Source organism: Cinclus cinclus, chromosome 17 (assembly GCF_963662255.1).
Source record: "Cinclus cinclus chromosome 17, bCinCin1.1, whole genome shotgun sequence".
Taxonomy (NCBI): domain Eukaryota; kingdom Metazoa; phylum Chordata; class Aves; order Passeriformes; family Cinclidae; genus Cinclus; species Cinclus cinclus.
This window is the reverse complement of record NC_085062.1, coordinates 11,103,590-11,124,459: the sequence shown is the minus strand read 5'-3', so window position 1 is coordinate 11,124,459 and position 20,870 is coordinate 11,103,590. Positions and strand designations below refer to the sequence as shown.

The following is a 20,870-nucleotide window of genomic DNA, read 5'->3' as shown; positions in this document are numbered from 1 at the left end:
GCAGCTATGGAACCGCTGAGTCCATTCGGCCGCCCGCTTATAGAGGAAGAGAAGCCCACGGAGACCCGAGTTCCTGCCCGGAGCAGCGGCGAGGGGCGGTCTGGTACACGGGCCCGCCAGGGTCCTTACCCGCACGGGGAGCAGGAGCGCAGGGCGAGCAGCGCGGCGGCTCACGCCCCGGGGCAAGGACACCGGGGAGAAAGGCGCAGTCCTAGCGAGAAGGGAGCTCGGGCGCTTTAAAGCTCCATGCAGCTCACAGCCGCCGCGGCCCGAGCCAGCTCCAGCGCAGCGGGACCGGGGCCGGCCGTGCCGCGGCAGGGCAGGGCAGGGCAGGGCAGGGCAGGGCAGGGCAGGTGCAGGGCAGGTGCAGGGCAGGAGCAGGGGCAGGGGCAGGGGCAGGGGCAGGAGCAGGGTAGGAGCAGGGCAGGAGCAGGGCAGGGGGGAGCGCAGCGCAGTCCCAGCCCTGCTCGCGGGGCCCTGACCTGGCGGTGCGTGTCCCGCGGGGCTCGCGCGGCACTTCCGCGTCCGGGGCCGCGCCCCACGTGACACCCGCGCCGCCACCGCGGGCAGGAGCGTCAGGGACACACCCACGGGGGGCGGGGCCGGCGGGACCCCGGCCCGGGGCGGGGCGGGCACTGCCGGAGGCGGGGCCACAACGACGGCTACCGGGTCCGGGCGCGCCCGCCCCGGATGCGGAAGTGATGCGCGCGGGGAGGGCCGCGGCGCGGCGGGCGCGCGCAGCGGGTCCGGCGGCCGCCGCCGCTCAGGTAACGGCGCCGGGCGCGGTGCGGGGCGCGGGACGGGGCGTGGGGGTGTCCCTGCGCGGACACGCCTCTTGCGCCCGCCGCCGCCGGCTGGGCGTTGGAGCGGGGCCGAGCGGCCGGCGGGGGCCCTGCCCAAGTTGGGCGCGGGGGAGACACCGGCGGTTGTGTAATTACCGAGAGCGGCGGTCTCCGGTGCGCCGCCGCAGGGAGGCTGCGGACCCTCGGGGCCGGCCGGTGCGGGGGCCGCTGCCGCGGGGAGGGAGCGGGGCTCGGGGCAGTCCTTGAGCGCTGCTGCGGCGCTCGGAACAAAGGGCCGCCTCCGTCCTGCCGCGGCTGGGCTCGGGCGGCATCGCCCGAGGGAGATGCTCTCCCAGGGACGAGTGGCCTTACGTGTTCCTGGGAGCCTGGTGCGAGTTTCCGCTGTTCCTGTACAGGCTGCTCTTGCTTAGGGAGCAGCGATCAACGCTCGGCTGATGAGCCCGTGTTTTGGTCAAGTGAGTAGCCGGTGCTTCTCTAAAGCTCTGGCTGAGCCCATTCCTATCCATGAGCCTTCAGGAGCGATTTGACGGCGGCGTTTTCCCGTCGGGGATTCCCGGTGCCGACGGGAGCGGTGTGAGCTCAGCCGGAGCTCCTGTCCCGTGCTCACAAAGCAGCCGCCGCGCCCCGGGCGTTTCGTTCGGGGCCGAAGAGGATCCGGGACCGGGGCTGTGTCCTCGCACAAGGCGTCCTCTGTACTGCGTGTCAGGTGCTCACGCGAGAGAAGCTGAGGCACAGTCTGCTGGCTGATAGCTTAGAAAGTGTTCGTTTGAGGCACAGAATGTGAAGAAAAGTTGGAGCTTTTTCCAAAGACTAGAAAGTCATTAAAATCCCAGGAAATCAAACGATGCTTTGGTTTTAGTGAAGGAGGAGGAAATCTGATACAAGCTCTAGTGATTTGCTTTATAACCTCTTCTCAGGTTTTTCAGAAGATGTGGTTTAATCTGCAGGGAGATGTTTGAATGTGAAAGCAAGGCTTGGGAATATTTGTTTGGCTTTAATCTCTTCTTTTGTTCAAGAAGCATTGTCCTTAGATATTTAAATGTTTCTCAGCACCTTTCTTAAAGACATAATTGGAAGTATCTTTCTTAAACATGCATCCTTGAATCTTGAGGAATGGAGCTTTTCCTTTTAATCTAGTCAAGGAGTTGGACTTCAGTGGTCCTCAAGGGTCCCTTCCAGCTCAGGGTTTTCTATGGTTAATCCAATGTACGTTGATTCAACATTGCTTTTATTTTCAGGATAAACTGAAAAGCTCAGGGCAATTGATCTTCAACAGCCCTGATGCTCTCATCTGGGGTGGAGTCTGTCCTTGATTCTTCTGCTTTAATAGAGGAATTGTACACGGGACTGCCAGAGAGCATCTCCACAGACCTCATGGCAGTGCCGGGGCCCAGCCTTGGGTTAGATGCGCAGTCTGATGGGCCAGTACCCGTGCTGGCTCACAGGGATGGGCCATGGACTTCTGCCGTGGGGAACTTTTGCCAGAAGACAAAGGATTTGGGTGATGTGCTCCAGGTGATTTCTCATGGGCCAGCAGAATCATGTCCTGAAGGATTACTATGGGCTGGAGACCTCATGGAGAAAGAAAAAAGCAGAAAAAGACACTCTGGGAAACTAGCCTGTTCTAGTGATGGATACCAGAAAGAAGATGAAGAGGCACAAGCTGCTGAGGACCACTCTGCTGAATGTTGTCCTTTAACTCTGGGGGAAAGTTGGTCAGAACAAGTAAGTGAATGCAGAAATGAATCCCTGTGTGATAATTGGAATTTAGGGAATAATTTGATTTAGAGTCACTAGGCAGTGGGTTTGGCAATGGGTTTCCTGGTTCTTTTTTGTGTCTTCTAGTATAGAATCATAAAATGGTTTGGGTGGAAAGAGTACCTTGAAGGTCATCTTGTTCCTACTCCCTGCCATGGGCAGGGACACCTTCCACTAGACCAGGTTGCTCAGAGCCCCATCCAGCCTGGCCTTGGACACATCTGGGGCTGTGTGTGTGTGTGAGTATCTGGATTGTTGTGGGTCCAGTGAAAAATTAGACTATAGTTCAGTAGACCAGCAGTATTTTAAATATCAATGTTTTCACTTGCTTAAATATTGTTGGAATGATGTAAGGCAGATATGTAACATAACAAGATGCACAGCTGAGTGTTTTACCCTAATTATTGGGTGTTGCATAATACTAAAATAATTTGTGTGTTTAATTCCAAGTTTTGATATCTGTTTATCTGAATTATTTTAGTTGATTTATCACCTTTGTGAAATTAAAATTACCAAATTCTGTACAGTCATTCAGTTTTCCAAGATGAATTTTCACATATTTCTAAATGTATGTAGTTTAGTTGTGGGATCATGGTTTGGTGGTTTTGCTGGTTTTGCTGGCAGACCTAGATCATTTGTTCCTGGGTTTGTGGTTTTGAGCCCAAAGAATAGTAGAAGGCAAGTTCTAATAGAGAACAGAAAATGCCCACATCTTCCCAGAAGTCTAGTGATAGTGGTTTGGGGGTGTGAACTAGACATGGAGGCTGGATTACCCTTCTCATTCTAATTTTCAACAATTTGCATTTTAAGCTGTGTACTTATATTTTAGCTGCCACATCACAAGACTTCATTGCAGCTAAATGCAAATACAGGTGTTTTGGGGATACATCCTTAGTGCTTGTGAAGCCGTTGCATTGCAAAGCTGCCTCTGGCCAAGACTGATATGTCTGGAGGTTTCTTAGTGCATTTGTTATTCTGAACTATCCCAGCTGAGCAGATGCAGTCCCTGAGACATGACACACTTCAGAAAATCTAACCATTTCCACTACTGTTTCTGTCTTGTTTCAGGAGGACCCTCACTTAAACCAGCAAGGGGCAAAGTCTTTGAGAACCTGTTGCACTGAAATTGCAGGATCTCTGAGGAACACAGGTAGTTATTTTAGCTGTACATTCATACCCAGTCCCTGCTTCTCTCCCAGTTATTTATTATTGATTTAAAATGGATGTGTGATTGTGGGATGGCTCATTTATTTTGTTTTATGGTAAAAAGTATTACCCTGTGTAACTATAACAATATCAAAACTAAATGCTTTACTTTCTCCTGGCAGGTATGTACTTGCCTGAAGACCTTTTCTGTAGAAGATGTGTTTTAGTTATTTGTTTCCAAAGCAGAAGAGGTTGTTCATAGCAGATGTTTTGCATTTCCTTTTGTTTCAAAGATGGAGGGTATGAGAGCAGTAATAGCATATATATAAAAAGAAGTATTCATCATGGAATTTTGAGTGTTCTAAAAATAAAATTAAAAGTACAGAATCCAAAGAAAGAGGACAGCTAAAGTAATTAATAATTTCATTATAACCCTCCATAATCTTCTAGCTCCAAGTATTTTGGTCACTTTGGTTGCATCTAGTAATTATTTTCTTTTTCCCTCCCTGCTATTATTACCTAAACTTGTGTTTAGCTGACTAATGCTATCTGCTCTTGGTGCTTACTAGAAAATAGGAAATAGATCTGCAGAAATCTGAGTAAATATGTTCCTTGTAAAGTTTTGAGTATGATGATATTCCACAGTAACTGTATTTTTTTTTTATTAGCACCTTCTTTGTGATCTTACAGAAAAAGTTTACGAATAATCCAAATTGCTTGGGCAGATGAGATACTGACAGACATGTCTTCAAGGAAGAAGAAATGGAAATGACCCCATAATGCACAGCCATATTTCTAGGCTAGAGCAGATCAAGTCCCAGGCTATAATGAATTTTGATGTTACAAATAAGCGTTATTTTAATGTTGGCCATGCCTTCCTATATGTTAAGTTACAGGACCTGCATTCACCTAGCTTGATATAAGAGGAATCTGAAATATACTGGACTTGGAATGCCTGCTGCTCATGGGAATGTCTGTATTGAAAAGAATTGTTTTTGTTGCCTTAGCTTTGTGGTGGAGTTGTTTGTTTTTTTTTTCCCCCTAAAGACTTGCAGTAAAATTGTTAGCATCAATTCTCACTTTTCAGAACATTTTGGTAGCCAACACTGCACAGTGTTGTGTACAACAACAAAAGGTACTTAATAAGCTGAATGCTGCTAAATTTAGCACATGGTTCTGACTTGATTTATTTTTTTCTTATGCAGAAGAAAACCAAGCAAATGTTCAGGTGACAGCTGAAACTCTGCCAAAGCTCACTGAAGAAGTACAAGGTATGAAGGCTGATGGGACTAGGATATTTAGTAAAGCAGGATACAGTAATGACCGAGTGAGTAAAGGTCTTCCACCTGAGAGCGATCAATACCCAGACATAGACACAGTCATGGCCAGAGCTGGGGTTTCAGAAACCAGCATCTTAGGTTTTCTAAAGCCTTTAAAAGTTACGGACATTGGAGCAGCTGCAGATCATCCACAAGAAACAAGTGACTATAGTGGGTCAAAAGCTCGTGCTGCTGTACCGTTGAGAACAGGGGGGAATGGTGTCTCTGTTTTGGAGATTAGAGAAGAAAAGTTACCCAGACAAAATCCTCTTCATGAATTCAGTACATCATTTGCTAATTGGCAGACTTGTCAGCAGGATGAAGAAAATTATTTCTTTAAGGGTCCTGTACCTGAACAAAATGAACCTCATGAGTTGTTCCCAGCAGAAAGCTGTAGAACACTCTCCACACAAAGTTCTGAAGTTTTATGTCCGGTTCTTAAAAGCATCTGTTATCTGGACTTTGGAAACATGCCACTAGAAAGCAGTTCTGCAGTTCGTGGAATTATCAATGAAACCCCCCAGAAGTACCTTCCCCAAAACATCAAACATCTTTATGATCGCGGAACTGGGTTTTTAGAAAACCAAACCTCCACATCTGTACCAGTAGAGCAGATCTCAGTAGTAACAAACAAAGGATTATCTAGTGCTGATCCTACGGAATTAAATGCTACTATTGGAAAATCATACAGCTCTGAATCTGAAGAGGCTGCTGAAGTCTGGAGAAAAATTGCTGCAGCAGATAACACTGAAATTTGTAGATGGCATGAAGCTCAAGAGGCTGCTATTTTGGAGCATTGTCATCCTCCAGTTTTTAGTTCTGTTGCTTCATCTCCTGAGGAGGTCTCGAAAGAAAAATTTAAAATATCCCCATCAGAAGGCGAAAAGTTGAAAAAGGACCAGTGGCAATTCTCTGTCAGTGACCCATGCAAGAAGGATATAAAAGAAAATCGTTTGTGGGTGGAAACGAGTAACATTGCTTCCCATGGAACTGGGCAGAGAGACATATGCTTTTATAGTACTGCCAGTAAAATTCCTCTCAGTAACCACAGCTGTCTTGATCTTGGTACCAAGCTGGAAAAAGACTCACCCAGGGCACAACTGCTTGAAAAGGAATCTGAGAGCAATACAACATCAGAAGAGTTGGCTGACGGTTTAGCTGGAGCTGCAGAAGCTGCTAGTAGTGACAGCTTATCCACTGGGAACAAAACAAATTTGTTTTTTACACTAAATGTAACTCTACCTCCTGTTTTACAAAAATCAAGAGAACCTCATTATAATGAGTGTCTTCCTTGTACTGCTAGTGAAGTTTCATGCAGGGATAAGGCTTGGGATAATCTGTCTAGAAGAGAATTAATTGGTGCTTCTGGAGCAATAGTGGAACAAGTTGCTGAAGTTTTGCTTCATAAAGACAAATTCAAGTCTTCTGTAAATGCCATTACTTTTGATAACCCTAATACAGCAAGCAGAGTATCCCAAATGAACATAAAATCTTCTGCAGGAAATACGGAGAGAGTGGTCACTGGTTTAGGAAATGAACACTGTCACACATGGATTTGTAATAATCAGAGTATAAAGAAACAGGGTACAGCTGCCAGTACTTCCTGTATTTTATCAGGGAGTACACGTGTGGATGAAGTTTTCCTGAACAGACATTCTTTTGGTGTTGAAGTTGATAAGATTGAAGAAAATGATAATTTGGAAGGAGACTCTTCATCAAGATATAACAGTAGAGAGGCAGTCATCTTTCCAGAAGCACATGCCACTTTGGCACATGGATCTCTTCTTTGTGAAAATGACTGGGGCAACAGAGGTATAGCTTTGCATGGGATAAATGATATTACCACAGGAAAAACCATGTTTTGCTCAGCTTCTACTGCTACTTTGGCAAGAGATGAGATTTCAAATAAGGATAGGGAGGTTGTGGAACAATTTGATCTTTGTAGAGTGATGGGCAGCAAAATTGTTTGTGACAGAGATGAGGCAAAAGAACACACTGGCATGCATGCTTCCCAGACAGATGAATTTGATAAAACAAGAGCTGTGGATTCCCCAAATGCTCCTGAAGGCAATCAGAGAAGTAAGACTAGTCAACAGCTATTAGTCAGATATTTGAACAAAAACACTTGTGCTTACAGTTTTGGATTTTACAACTCTCTGTTAGGCCCATGGAAGAGAGAAGTCAGCACATGTGAGCAGGAACAAATGCCATTGCTCACATCTGATCCCTCTGGGTGCAGCACTTCAACCTGTGATCCACACCCAGCACTGGCCAACGTGAAGGTTCCAACACAACATGCTGGCCAAACAGAAGAGACCCTTTGTCCAATGGGAAAAGAGTTTCATCCACGCCAGAGTGAGTCTGATGTCCCAGTGCTGGGCAGTGAGCAGCATTCAGAAAGTTTAACCAACCAACCAAACACTGGCTTACAAACCATGGGTGGTTTTGTGGGAAGAGATGAAACTGATCCTAATCACAGTGAAGAGGTTTTGCTAGAAACAGGTGGTGACCTGCTTCTGTTAGACCATAAATTTACAAGAGAAGCCAGGTTTGAAGGAGCTCTGCAAGAGAATGTAATGGGTTTGGGCTCTTTAATTGGTATGAAAAATGAAGATTCTTCAGGATACCTGGACTCCATCAATGATCTAATTGAAGAGAAGACAATCAGACTACAAGAACGTGAGAACAGATGTGAAAGAAACAATAAAAGAATTCTTAAAGGAAACTTTTCTGATGACAAACCACATTTCTCACAGCAGGCTCATTTTATCAAACATGCAAAAGAGAAACCAGAGCTGGTGTTTGCAGGAACCAAAACGCAGCAATCTTTGCCAAGGATGAAGTGGATGGTGGAGAACCAGGAAAATACAATTAGTGCTCAATTTCTGCCCATTTCATCAATTCACGGGAGTCTTTCATGCAAGCCAGAAAATAGGAATGTGCTTTCAGATACAGAAAACAGAGAAAGTTTGAGTATAAATCCTATCTTAAATAATTCTCACCCACAGTTAACCTTTGAGCCTGGTAAAGAAACTGATGCTCAGAGGGGCATTGGTCCATCTCATTTTGGAAAGTTTGACATCCAAGAGTCTTGTGTTGAGACTCAGGCAATTTCAGAAACTGTGTCAGCTCTGAACTCCCATATATCTCTGCCTGAGAAAGAAAAGCTGTGTATGTCACCTGAGAGTACACAAAGACATAACAGTGATTCATCTTCAGCTGAAGTTTTTAGCAAAGATACTTCAGTGACAAAAATTCTTTCTGTAACAATTTCTGTTAAGAAAAAATCCAGCAATATTGCAGTTCCATCTTCAGGGAATGAATCAGCAGCTGGCTGTCTCTGTGGTGCCAAAAGCTCAAGAGTTTGTGCCCACAGCAAAGAAAGTCTGGAAGGTGAGGGACTTTGCACCCCAGTCGTGAAAGACATGGACATGAGCTCACCAAAAAGTTCTCCTGGTGAAGAGAAGTGTAAAAATACAGATAAGCCGGAAAGTATAAATGTGCTTTCAGATCCAGAAAACAGAGAAAGACTGAGTATATCTGCTATCTTAAATAACTCTTGCCCACAGTTACCTTTTGAGCCTGGTAAAGAAACTGATGATCAAAGGGGTATTCATGCATCCCATTCTGAAAAGTCTGACATCCAAGAGTCTTGTGTTGAGACTCAGGCAATTTCAGAAACTGTGTCAGCTCTGAACTCTCATGTATCTCTGCCTGAGAAAGAAAAGCTGTGTATGTCACCTGAGAGTACACAAAGAGATACTTCATCTTTGGACAAAAAAATTAGCAAAGATACTTCAATTACAAAAATTCTTTCTGTAACAATTTCTGTTAAGAAAAAATCCAGCAATATTGCAGTTCCATCTTCAGGGAATGAATCAGCAGCTGGCTGTCTCTGTGGTGCCAAAAGCTCAAGAGTTTGTGCCCACAGCAAAGAAAGTCTGGAAGGTGAGGGACTTTGCACCCCAGTCATGAAAGCCATGGACATGAGCTCACCAAAAGGTTCTCCTGGTGAAGAGAAATGTAAGAATACCTGTGTAGAAGAGAAGATGGGAAAAGAGGTAGCCCCTACAGGAAAATTGCCCAAATATTGTTCATGGGCCTTCTTGGAAGATTCTGAAGAGTCTGGTAGTGAAACAGTCCCCGTCAGGACTGAGAATTATGGAAAGGTTTTGGAAGCAATCCCGAGATCTAAACTAAATAATCTTTCTAAAGAAAAAGAAAGACAGAAGGGTGCAAAGCTCCCAAACTTAGCTGGTACCAGTGTGCTTTCAGAAACTGTGCATGGTTGTCAGGCTGGAGCTGTATCTGACACAGAGGCTGCCCCAGAAGTGCAGGATGATACAACGCCCACATTTTCTCCACCTCTGAGCACACTATCAGACAGTTGCAAAGAACCATCCCCAAGCTGTGTGGTTTGCAGTGAAGCGTGTGTGCCTTACAAATTAAATGCACGAAGCAAAGATAATGTCAAGGAGGTAACAGAAGGCCAGGACAAAGTACCAACTCACACAGTTTGCAAGGAAAATGGGGCTTTAGGTTCAGAAAGACTTGATCAAATAAAGGAATGTCAAGTACTTAAACAACGGAAGTTTGGAAAGATGGAAGTACATCAGTTGGGCAAGGCACAACAAGAACAGAAGTTAGAACGTCAGAAGAAAGCAAAAATCATACTGCAGCCAAGTATGTTGCACAGTTCTAAACTCTTGTGCAGCTCTTCAGCTGAGTTGATGACATCTACAAATAAAAAGTTTGGAGGTGCTTCAGAGGAGATCTGTGCTGTAAAAGCCAGTGGAAGTAAACTATGTAGCACTTTAGAAGAAGTTAAAAGGCCAAAGACTACCACAGATTTTATTAGTTCACAGTGTTTGAAGTCTCAGGATTCAGAAATGGAAAACCCGAACCTTAATTTAGGGTATGATGGGATCCCTGGTGCCTTTGGAACTACAAATAAACGAAGAGGAACTATAAATAAACTAAGAGGACCTCTTCCATTAAAAATACAACCTGGAAGAACGTGCAAAAAAGTTCCCACATTGTATCAGCTAAAAACTGTAAGAAAAATGAAGAAAATTAGAAGTTCATCTTTCTCTGAGATTCCCCTGGAAATATTCCCTAAACAGGAAAACATGCTTCTGGAGTCTTTGTACTTTCCATGTAAACCACCAACAGTGGGAAAGGAAATGGCTGTGAGTTTTGTACATATGTCAAGGCAGAGGGCCAAAAGGTGCAGTTTGTTGAACAGCTTGAAATTTAGAAAATGTACCAAAGAACCAGCATTGTTGAGCAAGTTGTCTGCAGTGGCCAGTAAGCTCCTGGCCCCTGCCAAAAGCAGCCATAACTTAGAACGTCTGCCATATTCTTCTGAAATTCTTCCAGTGGGTGACAGGTACAGCCAATGTAGATCTAAAAATCTCTTGGAAGCCTTTTCTTGCATTAACAGGAATGTACACTCACGCTGGGCTGGCAGCTGCTGCACCAAGATGTTCAGCTTTCAGCCTTTGGCACTTTATCCTGCAGAAACTACCAAAATACTTTCTTCAGACTTAAGCCACAAGCCTCCAACCTCTTTGTTGGACACCTCAGTTTTCCCAATTTCTTTTCACATAAAATTGGACTCCAGTCCTGTGACAGACCTCAGAGAGATTACATCCCAGCACTCAGTACATCACAGCCCAGTTTTCAGAGAAACGCCAGCACCAGCTTCAAAGTGGACTTTTCTCCTGTCTCAGAGCTGTTCAGATGCAACAGCTTTCAAGGAAGATTCGATTGTAAATAATGAGCTTCATTCCTCTCACTCCACGCCAGCCCCCAGGACTGTTGCTGTTCAACCTGAACCTGGAAGAAACACTGTAGCTGGAAGAAGAGGAGGTTGTTCCATGCATGGCCTTCACACAGTGTTAGCACTTTCTTCCTCTGGATGTTACAGGATTTGGACAAGAAGGAGAAACTTAACCAGTCATATTCCTACCATCCAGAGACTATTTATATCGCAGTTGGCACAGGGTTTGAAAGGGGACAGGTACCCAAGGTGTCTATCTGATGACCTCGTCTCCTCATTGCCATACTCACTGGGCAGGGTTTTGTCCATGTGGAGTCAGCATGGTCCTTCTGCCCGTCCTGAAATCACTCCTCTCCATTCCCATCACTGCAAGTGGCAGCCAAGTGTGGGCTTCGAGAACAGGTAAAACCCATCAACCTATTTCTGAGATTAAATGTGTGCAGGGTGTATACTTGTTCCTTTTTGGGAGGGAGAGGGTAATTGCAGCTTGTACTGGAGGGTCAGTTTCTCCTGTTCCAGATCTTCACGTTCTGCTCCAGGAATGGCTCAACATGGAAGATTCTTTCTTACAGAACAGTAAGAAGTACTCTGTTAGCTGAATTTGAATATATTTGCCTTCACTTCTGTAATACTATGCTGTTTTGGCAGAATGGCTAACTCTATTTTCTTCTCCCTTGCAAAATATACAAACCATGCACCAGAGTATATAATGCAAAAGGTGAGCTACTTCATTAGGTCTATTCAGAATGACTGCAGAGGAACTGGATTTCTGAGGTAGGAGAGTTTTTTTCAGAGGTCTGAGCCACAAATACCCCTTAGAACTACTGTAAAATGCTCAATGTCAGGTTAGGAAGAATTAAAGGGTTGGGGGGGGGGGGGGGGTCATTCAGTAACATTTTTAATTGTATTCCATGACCGTTCTATGCTAATTGAAACTTCTTTATGCATGCTATGGCTTTTCATATGTGATATTGGCCAAAGCAAATGTAGCTCCAGTTAACATTGGTAAAGAATTTTTCTCTGTGTGTCAATCTTGTTATGAGTGGGAAGAGGACTGAAATCGACTTTGCATATTTAATTTTACTTTGCTAGGAGCATTTAAGATCATTTTTCTAGTAAAAAGAATGAAAGAAGTTCCTAGCTCTGTTACAGGATTTTTGCATGCTCTTGAGCAAAGATTTTGCCCTTTATCCTTCAGTAATATAGGGCAGTTCAGTCCCTGATTAATTGCCTTGCAATTCCTGGATAGAGACCTCATGAGCACTGTAGCAAAATCTCTTTAATTAATTGTTTTGATTAGTATGGCAGTCTGTAGAGAACTGTTGAATTTAACCTATGTCACAGATTGACACAAGTGGAACCAAAAATCTTGCCAGATAACCAGTGCTGCACTTTGCTTTGCATAAATGGGTAACGTACCTAAAAGTTTATCACTTGTTAGTATTAATTCTAACGTCTGCCAGAGGTGTGAGTAAGCTTATGAAAGCACTGCTCTATTCTGGAGCTGTCTGCACTAAAAGAACTAAGTTGAATAATGGCATAGACACAATTTGCAGCGCATTCCATGGGTCTTGCTTCCATTTTCATTCCATGCTCTGAAAGTAAAGTACAGTTTGAGCACTAAACTTAAAAATAACACATTGTTAAAAACAAAACAAACATCTTTTTAAAACTTAGTGGTGTGTATGAGGTGAATTTAGTGTTTTGAGTTGCTGAGACATGCTGTCCTTGGACTGGGAGATCAGAACTAGGGGGTTTTCCCACATCCTGAAGTCTGCAGGTTCCTCAGCAGCTCAGGACAGCACATCCAGCTAGCCATTGTGTAAGAGGGATCTCATTCCTGATGTAAAGAGTGATTGAAAAACTGCGTGCTTTGCTATGAGTGGCCTTTTTCCCAAAGGGAAAGTATTCAAATCAAACCTTTTCACTTCAAGTGAAAAATAATCCAGAGTTAAAATACCCTAAAACTCAGTTTGTTTTTTTTTCTCTAAAATACCTAACAACTATGTATATGAGGCAGCCATAAATCTGTCCCACTCAGATGTTTGGTATGTAAATATAAGATGTATATTTGATGCAGTTTTAAAGCATTTTCAGCTCCTGCTGTGATAGAAATCTTTGCCTGTTTTAAGATAATTAAAAATCAGAAAAATCAAAAAGTTCCCTGCAGGCCATTTTCATCTGGAAAAGATTTGTTCTCTTTAAAATATTTCAGTCACAATTAATGTTCTTAATAACCAGGAGAACAAGGAGCTAAAGTAGTTGCCCTACCTAACTTCCACTGTCAATAATAAAAGCATTTCTTTCAGTGAAGTTTTTTTCTATTTAATGCTTATTTGTATTAAAAATTTCAAAAGTGATTTCCTTCTGTCCTTGTAATTTTGTATTATTGTTGCATAAAACAAGAAGTTCTGTCTCTAACAGAGGGCTCTGCTGCACTACTGATACAGGTTCCAATAACACTGGAATAATGAGTGGAAAGTTGAAACAAAATGTTACAGTTCTGATCCAAGTGATAAACACAATAAGTGGGTCTTTATGTATAGCTGGACTTCACTGTGCTTCCAGCATGGCTGGTTTTCATTTCCTTTGTAGAATTCCAGTCTGGCTGTAACATCTTTGCTTTAGAACAGTGAAGTACATTTTGCTGTTGGTTTAAGAGAACAGCAAGTACGAGATTTGCTGTTAAATGGAATTAAAGCTGTCCCAAGTGATTTCCTGCTGGTAACAGTATGGGCACAGAAGTAAAGCTTAATATCAGAAGACTTAGAGGTGCTGTGCTGACTTTTATGCTGTAGAATTCTGGTAATTACCAACCCTTATGGAAAGGCACTTGGCTATTCCAGTTAAGTAAGGTTATTGCAGGCTGTGGGAGTTAGATACAACAGGGAGTTAATTTAATGGAAGTACTTCCTTTCACCTGTTACTGTTGCCATTATGCACTATTTTCTTTAGTAACCAAATCCTTCAAGGTTTTTGGTTACTGTAATTGTAAAAACTTGGTACTTGGAATAAGGAATATAGACTTTCATAGAAAGAATTGCAATTTTCAGACTTTAATATTTATGTAGAAATAATTATGACTTTCAGTACTACTGTCCCTTTCTGTGCCTTTCTTTTCTCATTACTGCCATTTTTTAATGAAAGCAGTTAGTTTCCCTAACAATGAAATCTAATGACCTAAACAGCACATGTGGCTTTCTTTTGTATCATTTCAGTCTTTCATTCTCATTCCTGATATGAGCACCTTGTCTTACAGTCCAGTTTATACTAATAAATTTTCCCTCATTTTTTAATAGTGTAGATCTAATTTCAGTCTTGTTTTGTTTTTTCATTTCTCTTTTGACTCAGCTGTGCCATGTTGCCACACTTACCTGTGCAGAGTATGGGAGCACTGCAGACTGCAGGCCATGCCATACGGTGAGTCTCTGGGATGTTGGTATTTATTCTGAGCAGTGGGATCATAACTTTCCTCAGGAAGCCATTGCTTATGTCATTTTGGCTTTCAGCTTTTGGCAGTTCACTCCCAGAACAGCTTTCTGATTAAGAAGTGGGTGAGGTAAGCTGACCCACTTAGAAGTGGGAGAAGAGTGAGGGGCAGTTCTGCAACCACCACATAGATCATTGCAGAAAACAGTTCTGGTACTTTCAGCCATGTTGTGCCACTTCTTAGGAAATGAGTATGTGAAACTATAGAAGTCTGATTCCTTAATTGGTTAGAAATCTAACTCCTTACATGAATATAAGTCCTTTCTGCCTGAACAACTGGATGATAGGTGCTGAAACTTCCTTCTATTCCTTCTAAGTGTAGGGATGGCAGGTACTGAAGCTGCATTTTTATCTGTAAACAAAATGTAAGATCAATCGTTGTGTCAAAGAAATTTGCTGACAGAAAAGGAGGATTGATCCCTTTCTATCAGTTGTTGATAAATAGAGCTATATACTGTTTAGCTGTATGAAAAGAGTGGGTTTAAAATGGCATATTCAAATGCTCTGGCAGTTTAGTTGGCATCAGTATCTATGTGGAATGCAGCAGGTTTGGACTATGTGTGTACCAGAGTTTACTTCCTTGGGCAATGTCAGTGAACTGTGTTGGCTTTTTGCGCCCATACTGCAGTTTAGGACCATCTCCTGAGAGCATGCAATGCTGTTGCATTATCAGTTGGGTATCAATCTACACATGTTCTCTTCTTCCTCTGTTACAGCCTGGAAACTTCATTCCCTGTTCCGTTACCAAAGCCTTGTGCACTTCCAGAGTCACTGCCATCTCCTCCCAGGCTTTCAGCATCTGAGCTCCAGATCCCTGTCCTTGATGAAGCAGATGCTTCTGTTCCAGCTTGTCTGAGATCCCAAGATGACACAGAACTGAAAAAAGTGAGTTCATTTTATATTTTAGACTCTCAGACTTGGTTCTCCAGAACATTAAGCTGCTGCTGCTGGATATTATCAAGTAACTGTTAAAGATGAGGAGAGAAAACAGGCTGCAGGTCCTACACCATGCTGCTGCTTGTTTTGATTCAAACAGAAAGAAAGGTGGCAAACAAAAGGAATGGTTTTATTTATTTATATAAATTTAAATTAAATCAATTTAATCTATAGATGATGTATATTCAGAAGTAAAGGGAATTCTGTTGACTTGTGTGGTTTTAATTTCCTTGATTTTAACTTTTTCTTTTCTTTCTTTCTTGAGACGGAGGCAGAAAAGAGGCCAAAGAAAGTCTCACAGATAAGAATCAGGAAAACTGTTCCTAAGCCAGACCCTAACCTTACTCCAATGGGACTACCCAAACCAAAAAGGTGAGCAGTACCTCTGGAATGGACTCAAAGCATATGAGTGTAATAATTTCAATAAATGCTTCTCTTACCACCACTATTTTATACAGCCCCAATTGAGTGATACATGATATTTACTTCCTTTACAAGAAATGATTGACACAGTTCTATCAACTGGATCAAAACTACTGACTGGCATTTAGGCAAAATGTGAAAAAGCAAGCTACAATGCAATAATTTTTCTAAAGAAGAAAAAAGTTTTTATCGATAATCATAAAGTGAAAATCCCATCAACCTGCAGCACACAGTGAGATGAAGTGATCTATTAGGTAGTTCTGTTGATGCAAATTGTGTTGGAGTTTTTCAGAGTTCTTTGTTTGGGGTATGATCTCAGGGAAGCATTAGTTCAGTGAAAGTGTGGGGAATCACAGTGCCAGATGTTGGTAAAGTTTTCCAATCTGTCATCTAGTGTGACTGCTAGTCATACTGGCCAATTAGTCATACTTCATCTGGTATGACTTCTGTTCTAAACTCAGGTACCACCTTTCACAAAGGAATTAATTCTTCAAAGACCAGCTTGGTAATTGTCAATGACTAAAATCAGTCTCAAGAGATTAAGTATCGATCTGTTAAACTGTAAAACTTTTTCTCAGCTTTCACAAAAATGTGAAGGGGATTTCCCTTTTTGAGTGTCATTATTTCAGAGCGTCACAGAATATTGATCTCTGCAGAAAGGGCAAGTCTTGACACCAACCTAATAAACACAGTGAAATTATGTACTTGATGAGCTCATTTTTCATTCCTCCTTGTCCCCAATTAGTTAAAGCATAATTAGATAGCATTTAGGCATAGAATGCAAACAGTATTTGTTTCTTGTAAATCTGTTTGCTGTGAAGAGAGGTTGTTTTGAGATTCTTCCTTCCAGACTGATTTGTCATTACTTTTTCAGGCTTAAGAAGAAAGAATTTAGTTTAGAAGAAATTTACACAAACAAGAACTATAAGTCCCCTCCTCCTGCCAGGTTGGTTCTGCTTCCTTGAGAAAACTTAAGATAAATGTAAATTAATTGGGGGGGCGGGCAGGGGAGAGAGGAGATGAAAGGTGTATGAAAAGTAAGAGGGAGATATATTCTTAACATTGGTCTAGTTTAAACTTCTAGAGAGAGTTAATTTGAAAATAGTATCTTTTATTGTTTGGGTGGGAAAAAGTGAAATAGAATATGAACTAAGAATTTGCAGCTGATTGAGTATGGATTTGTAGGTTTTTTCATCTATCCATTCATTCCAGTCTCTATCAATGTACAGTACTTACTTTTCAAAATTCAAAGGGAATTACATATTCTTTAAAATACTAACAGTAACTGCCTGTCATCCAATGTTCAAACCTATATATTCTGTAATTGTGCTTTTGAACAGAAATACAGAGAGATCCTACCCAAATGTCTGTGCAGCAATAACAACTCAGCTGGCAGTAATGTGCATTGTAGGAGGTGTAAGCTGTAGATAACATTACAAGAAGTGTGGAGGGGCTGTAAAAATGTAAAAGTTAGAAGTGTGTTTACCTGGGTTATGAAATCCCCCAGTCTCCCTGTCAGTGCTGCTGAAGTATTCATGAGTTCTGGTCTTGATTTTACCAGGAGCTTGGAAACAATCTTTGAAGAGCCCAAGGAGAAAAATGGACACTTGATTTCTGTCAGCCAGCAAAAGAGAAAGCGGATTCTAGAGTTTCAGGACTTTACTCTTCCCCGGAAAAGGAAGACACGAGGCAAAATCAAAGCAGTGGGTAGTTGCACCCGAGCAAAAAGAGCTGCACTGCAGAGTGCAGAGTTAGATGTTCTTCTGAGTCAGAAGCTAATGGACCTTGAAGCCTTTTTTGCAGAGGAGGTTGAGCAGGAGCAGGCCTCCAGCATCTGAGGGAGCCACTTAGCTGGAAGTGGTCCAGTCAGCTTCTTTAGTATTTTCTTCTTGGGAGAAATCTACTGACTTCTTCATACCTGACTCTGCCACTCTGTTCTAACATCTGATAATCAGTTTTTGGCTGTGACCCTCTTTAAGGTGCTATTTTTTTCTTTTTACATGCTGTTGGAGGGATTCTTCTAAGTCCCTGTTTGAGTGTAACACAGCCACGTGAAGTTTACCCTTCTTTCTAAACCTCTGGAAATTAATGCTTATATTTAATTAATTATGTTTAAATGTCTTTTGGGGGTATTGTAGAAGTGTCAAGGAAGAAGTAGTGCACCTTCAGTGATGCTAGAACTCTGTACTCCAGATCGTTTGCACATTTGAGTCTGCTGTTGTTACTGTAATGGCTATTTTTAACAAGCTGATAAGAGAGATGGTGTTAGATAAAGAAAAATTCTAGGAAACACATTCTTGATATACCACTAACCTTTTGATAATTAAAAGTATCTGTTTAGGTTTGCATTCAGTTGTTTCTTGCTTCTGTTAACTTAGAAGGTTCCTTCGCCCTTCCTGGTTCCAGGCAGCAGAAACCTCACATAATTAGACTAAATAACTTGCACTTTGTATATGTTTCTTTTAACGTGATTGAACTCAAAAAAGGTAATGTATTAAAGAAAAATGGAGCCCAGTACTATTTTTTTCCCGAATAGCAGATTTTTTACTTAATTGGCTGATGCCAATCTCTTCTCCAGAGGAGAAAGTAATTGGTCCATGAGGATGTTAAACTGCAGGACACACAGGTAGAGATTTTTAACTGAGCTGAGCTGCTACATGCAGGGAACACCAGCAGAATCTTTGATACTTGTTTTAAAGTTATTTTAATTCCATTCATACTAACTTGATTTTAACGTCAAAAAGAAGGGTTTTTTTTACCATTTTAGATTTACAATTCCTGTAGCTCATAATTAGATATTCTCTGTACAGCACTCCTGTACATAATAGCCAGTGTTGTACAAAGAGCCTCCAAGTACGTGGACATTGTTTTCATTATGTAAGGCCATACGTAATTATCTGATGCAACACTGGGCAATTTCTCAGCTCTACCATTGGAAGGAAGAGAGCTCCCTTCTGGCATAACTTCTGTTAAACTTAACTTGAAGCATAATTCCAATGCTAGCTGCAGTTCAGGTAATTTCTGTCCCTTAGTGCCTAGAGAAGTTATTCAGGCAAAGCTGTCATTGCTGGGATGCTCAAATTTAATTAGTCTGTTCTTTCTTTCACTTGTCACTTGAACTTGCACTTTCTTATTTATCTACCCATAAAAAAGAGTTTCTATTAACCTTCAAATTGAGCAAGTATCTAGTGGGTGGGTATTTTTATTTAAGTCCCAATAAATGCAGGACTGGAAATACCATCACTATCTTCTGTTCTCTACCACTTCTGCTACTGACCAAACAGAAAACTAAATGTTAATAAGCAATCTGTTGAATTTCAGAGCTTTGAGAGTAGAGAAATGGAAGAGGATTATTGCACTGTGTGTGCCTGAGTCTTGAAAGAAATCTAATCTGGGTTTGTTTTGCTCCTAGATTATGTGCTGGGATTTGTAAAAGTTTATATTCTTGTTTTGAGAGCTAATTATCTTTAATCAGGAAGACTGAAGGAAAGAGAGGAGTGCACACTTAGAGTAGTAGTGTTTGGAGTTTGAGGGTAAAATAACAAGGCAAACTTTGAACATATTGACATAGTATTTTTCTGGTTAACCTGTTAGGCTATTGTAGAACATTCTAATTGATCCTCTTTATTTTTGTAAAAAGAAATCCCTAAAAAACAAAGGTCAAATGCCTCCTAAAAAATGTTTGAAAGTTTCCCTGTGCTGGCTTATTAGCCTAATTATTGACAAGTTGAAAGTGGGAGCAAGAGTGAGAGATATATTTTTATGGATTTATGCTATAGAATGGGATTGTTACAGAGCATTCATTCACTCTCTATTAATATGGGAGGCTTCAGTGCTGTGACACAAGTAAGCTGTAACCTTACTGGGGCTTTCAAGAAAATAAGACTAGGGTTGGGGGGAAGAGACCTGGGTCCAGAAAAAGTTCAGACCTCTAATGTGCTGCAAAACATGGAATGTGTTGAGTCTTTTCCTTAGGGTTATGTTGGATCTTGTTTGCTTTCTTTAGGGTGGGTTTTTTAAATTTTCTTCCCTGGTCTCTCTTGTTTCTGACTGCATTGAAATAAAATTTTTTAACTTTTTTTCTACAAACTACAGCAGAGAGAGCAGAGCAAAGATAACACTCAAATTCTCTTCAGTTTACACTAATTGGAGGAGTTACAAAATGAGATTGCAGTTGTCTAGTTTCTCCCAGACCTTAGTTTGTGGAAACCCAAATACACAGCATTATTCTCTTTTGGTTTAGTGTTTGTATGACAACATAAGCTAATAGAGACCAAGCATCTCTTCTCCCCTCCAGCATACAGGTGTCAGTCCAGCTTGTGCACTTTTTTGTATTTTCCTTTCCCACCTCTGCTCCTGTTTACAGCAGTCATGGAACAGCCATGTTCCTTGTGGCTGCTGCTTGCACACTGGGAGTGATGACTAGGCAAAAGCTGGGCATTTGCCATTCTGAGCTGCTTCTGTCACAGCTAATTGAAAAAAAAAAAAATGTGTAGAGGATTCATCTTTTGGGGTCCTGCATACATCCCTAGCAGGAGGATATGTACACTTGCCTTTCCATTAAGCAAACTCACTCCAGTGAGGATGTTTTTGTATCACCATGAAAAGTACATCACAGACTGATGACTAGAGTAGCTTGAGAAGGATTGCAAAGCGTTGGCTATGTCCTCTCTCTTAGTAGTAAGTTTTGTAGAGCCAGGCAGCTCTTTGCTAATTTTGCTAATTGTCTGAGATAGAAAGATCACTTTCAAAAAAAAAAAAAGAAAAAAAAAATCATTGTTTTCATCATGCTATGGCTGGAGCAGCTAAGGCTCCTTAATGTTTGGTACAGCATTTGCCTGGGTGTCTGCATACATTTGAGTTCTGGTGCTTGCTGGATATAATTTCCTGCAAGCAGTTCTCATTCATTGTATTTTATTTCAGGTGGGCCTTTGGTATATTATGTTCCAGGTGCTTTTCTAGAGTATGGATTGTAACTGTGGATTAAAAGTCCATATGATGCTATCAAGTTAACATATAGCTCAATGAGAATTTGTACACTTGTGCCATTAGCCTCCATCATGCTCTTGGCATTTTGTTTCTGTTCAATATTGTGTGAATCTAAAATTTTACTGTTTCTTTTGTGTGTGTTTTTAATTTATGGAAATAAAATTTTCTGAGAACTTTTCAGGTTTTTAAGGCCTTTAGGCTTGTATGGGTAAATATGCATGATGT

General features: G+C 41.9%; 1 protein-coding gene across 3 annotated transcripts; it reads left to right on the top strand.

Moving 5' to 3' along the window:
- The first annotated feature begins 704 nt into the window (after positions 1-704).
- PRR14L (proline rich 14 like) lies at positions 705-20,822 on the top strand. 3 transcript variants are annotated; one of them, XM_062504678.1, is made up of 9 exons: positions 705-767; positions 2,042-2,528; positions 3,630-3,711; positions 4,913-11,210; positions 14,160-14,228; positions 15,014-15,182; positions 15,499-15,605; positions 16,531-16,602; positions 17,218-20,822. In XM_062504678.1, exons 2-9 carry the CDS (start codon positions 2,085-2,087, stop codon positions 17,492-17,494), a joined length of 7,518 nt encoding a protein of 2,505 aa, XP_062360662.1. In that variant the 5' UTR covers positions 705-767; positions 2,042-2,084; the 3' UTR covers positions 17,495-20,822. The 3 variants fall into 3 exon arrangements, with proteins under 3 accessions (XP_062360662.1, XP_062360663.1, XP_062360661.1); XM_062504679.1 differs by lacking the exon at positions 705-767 and having other exon boundaries at positions 1,631-2,528; positions 4,913-4,978; positions 7,190-11,210; XM_062504677.1 differs by lacking the exon at positions 705-767 and having other exon boundaries at positions 1,631-2,528.
- The last annotated feature ends 48 nt before the right edge of the window (positions 20,823-20,870 follow it).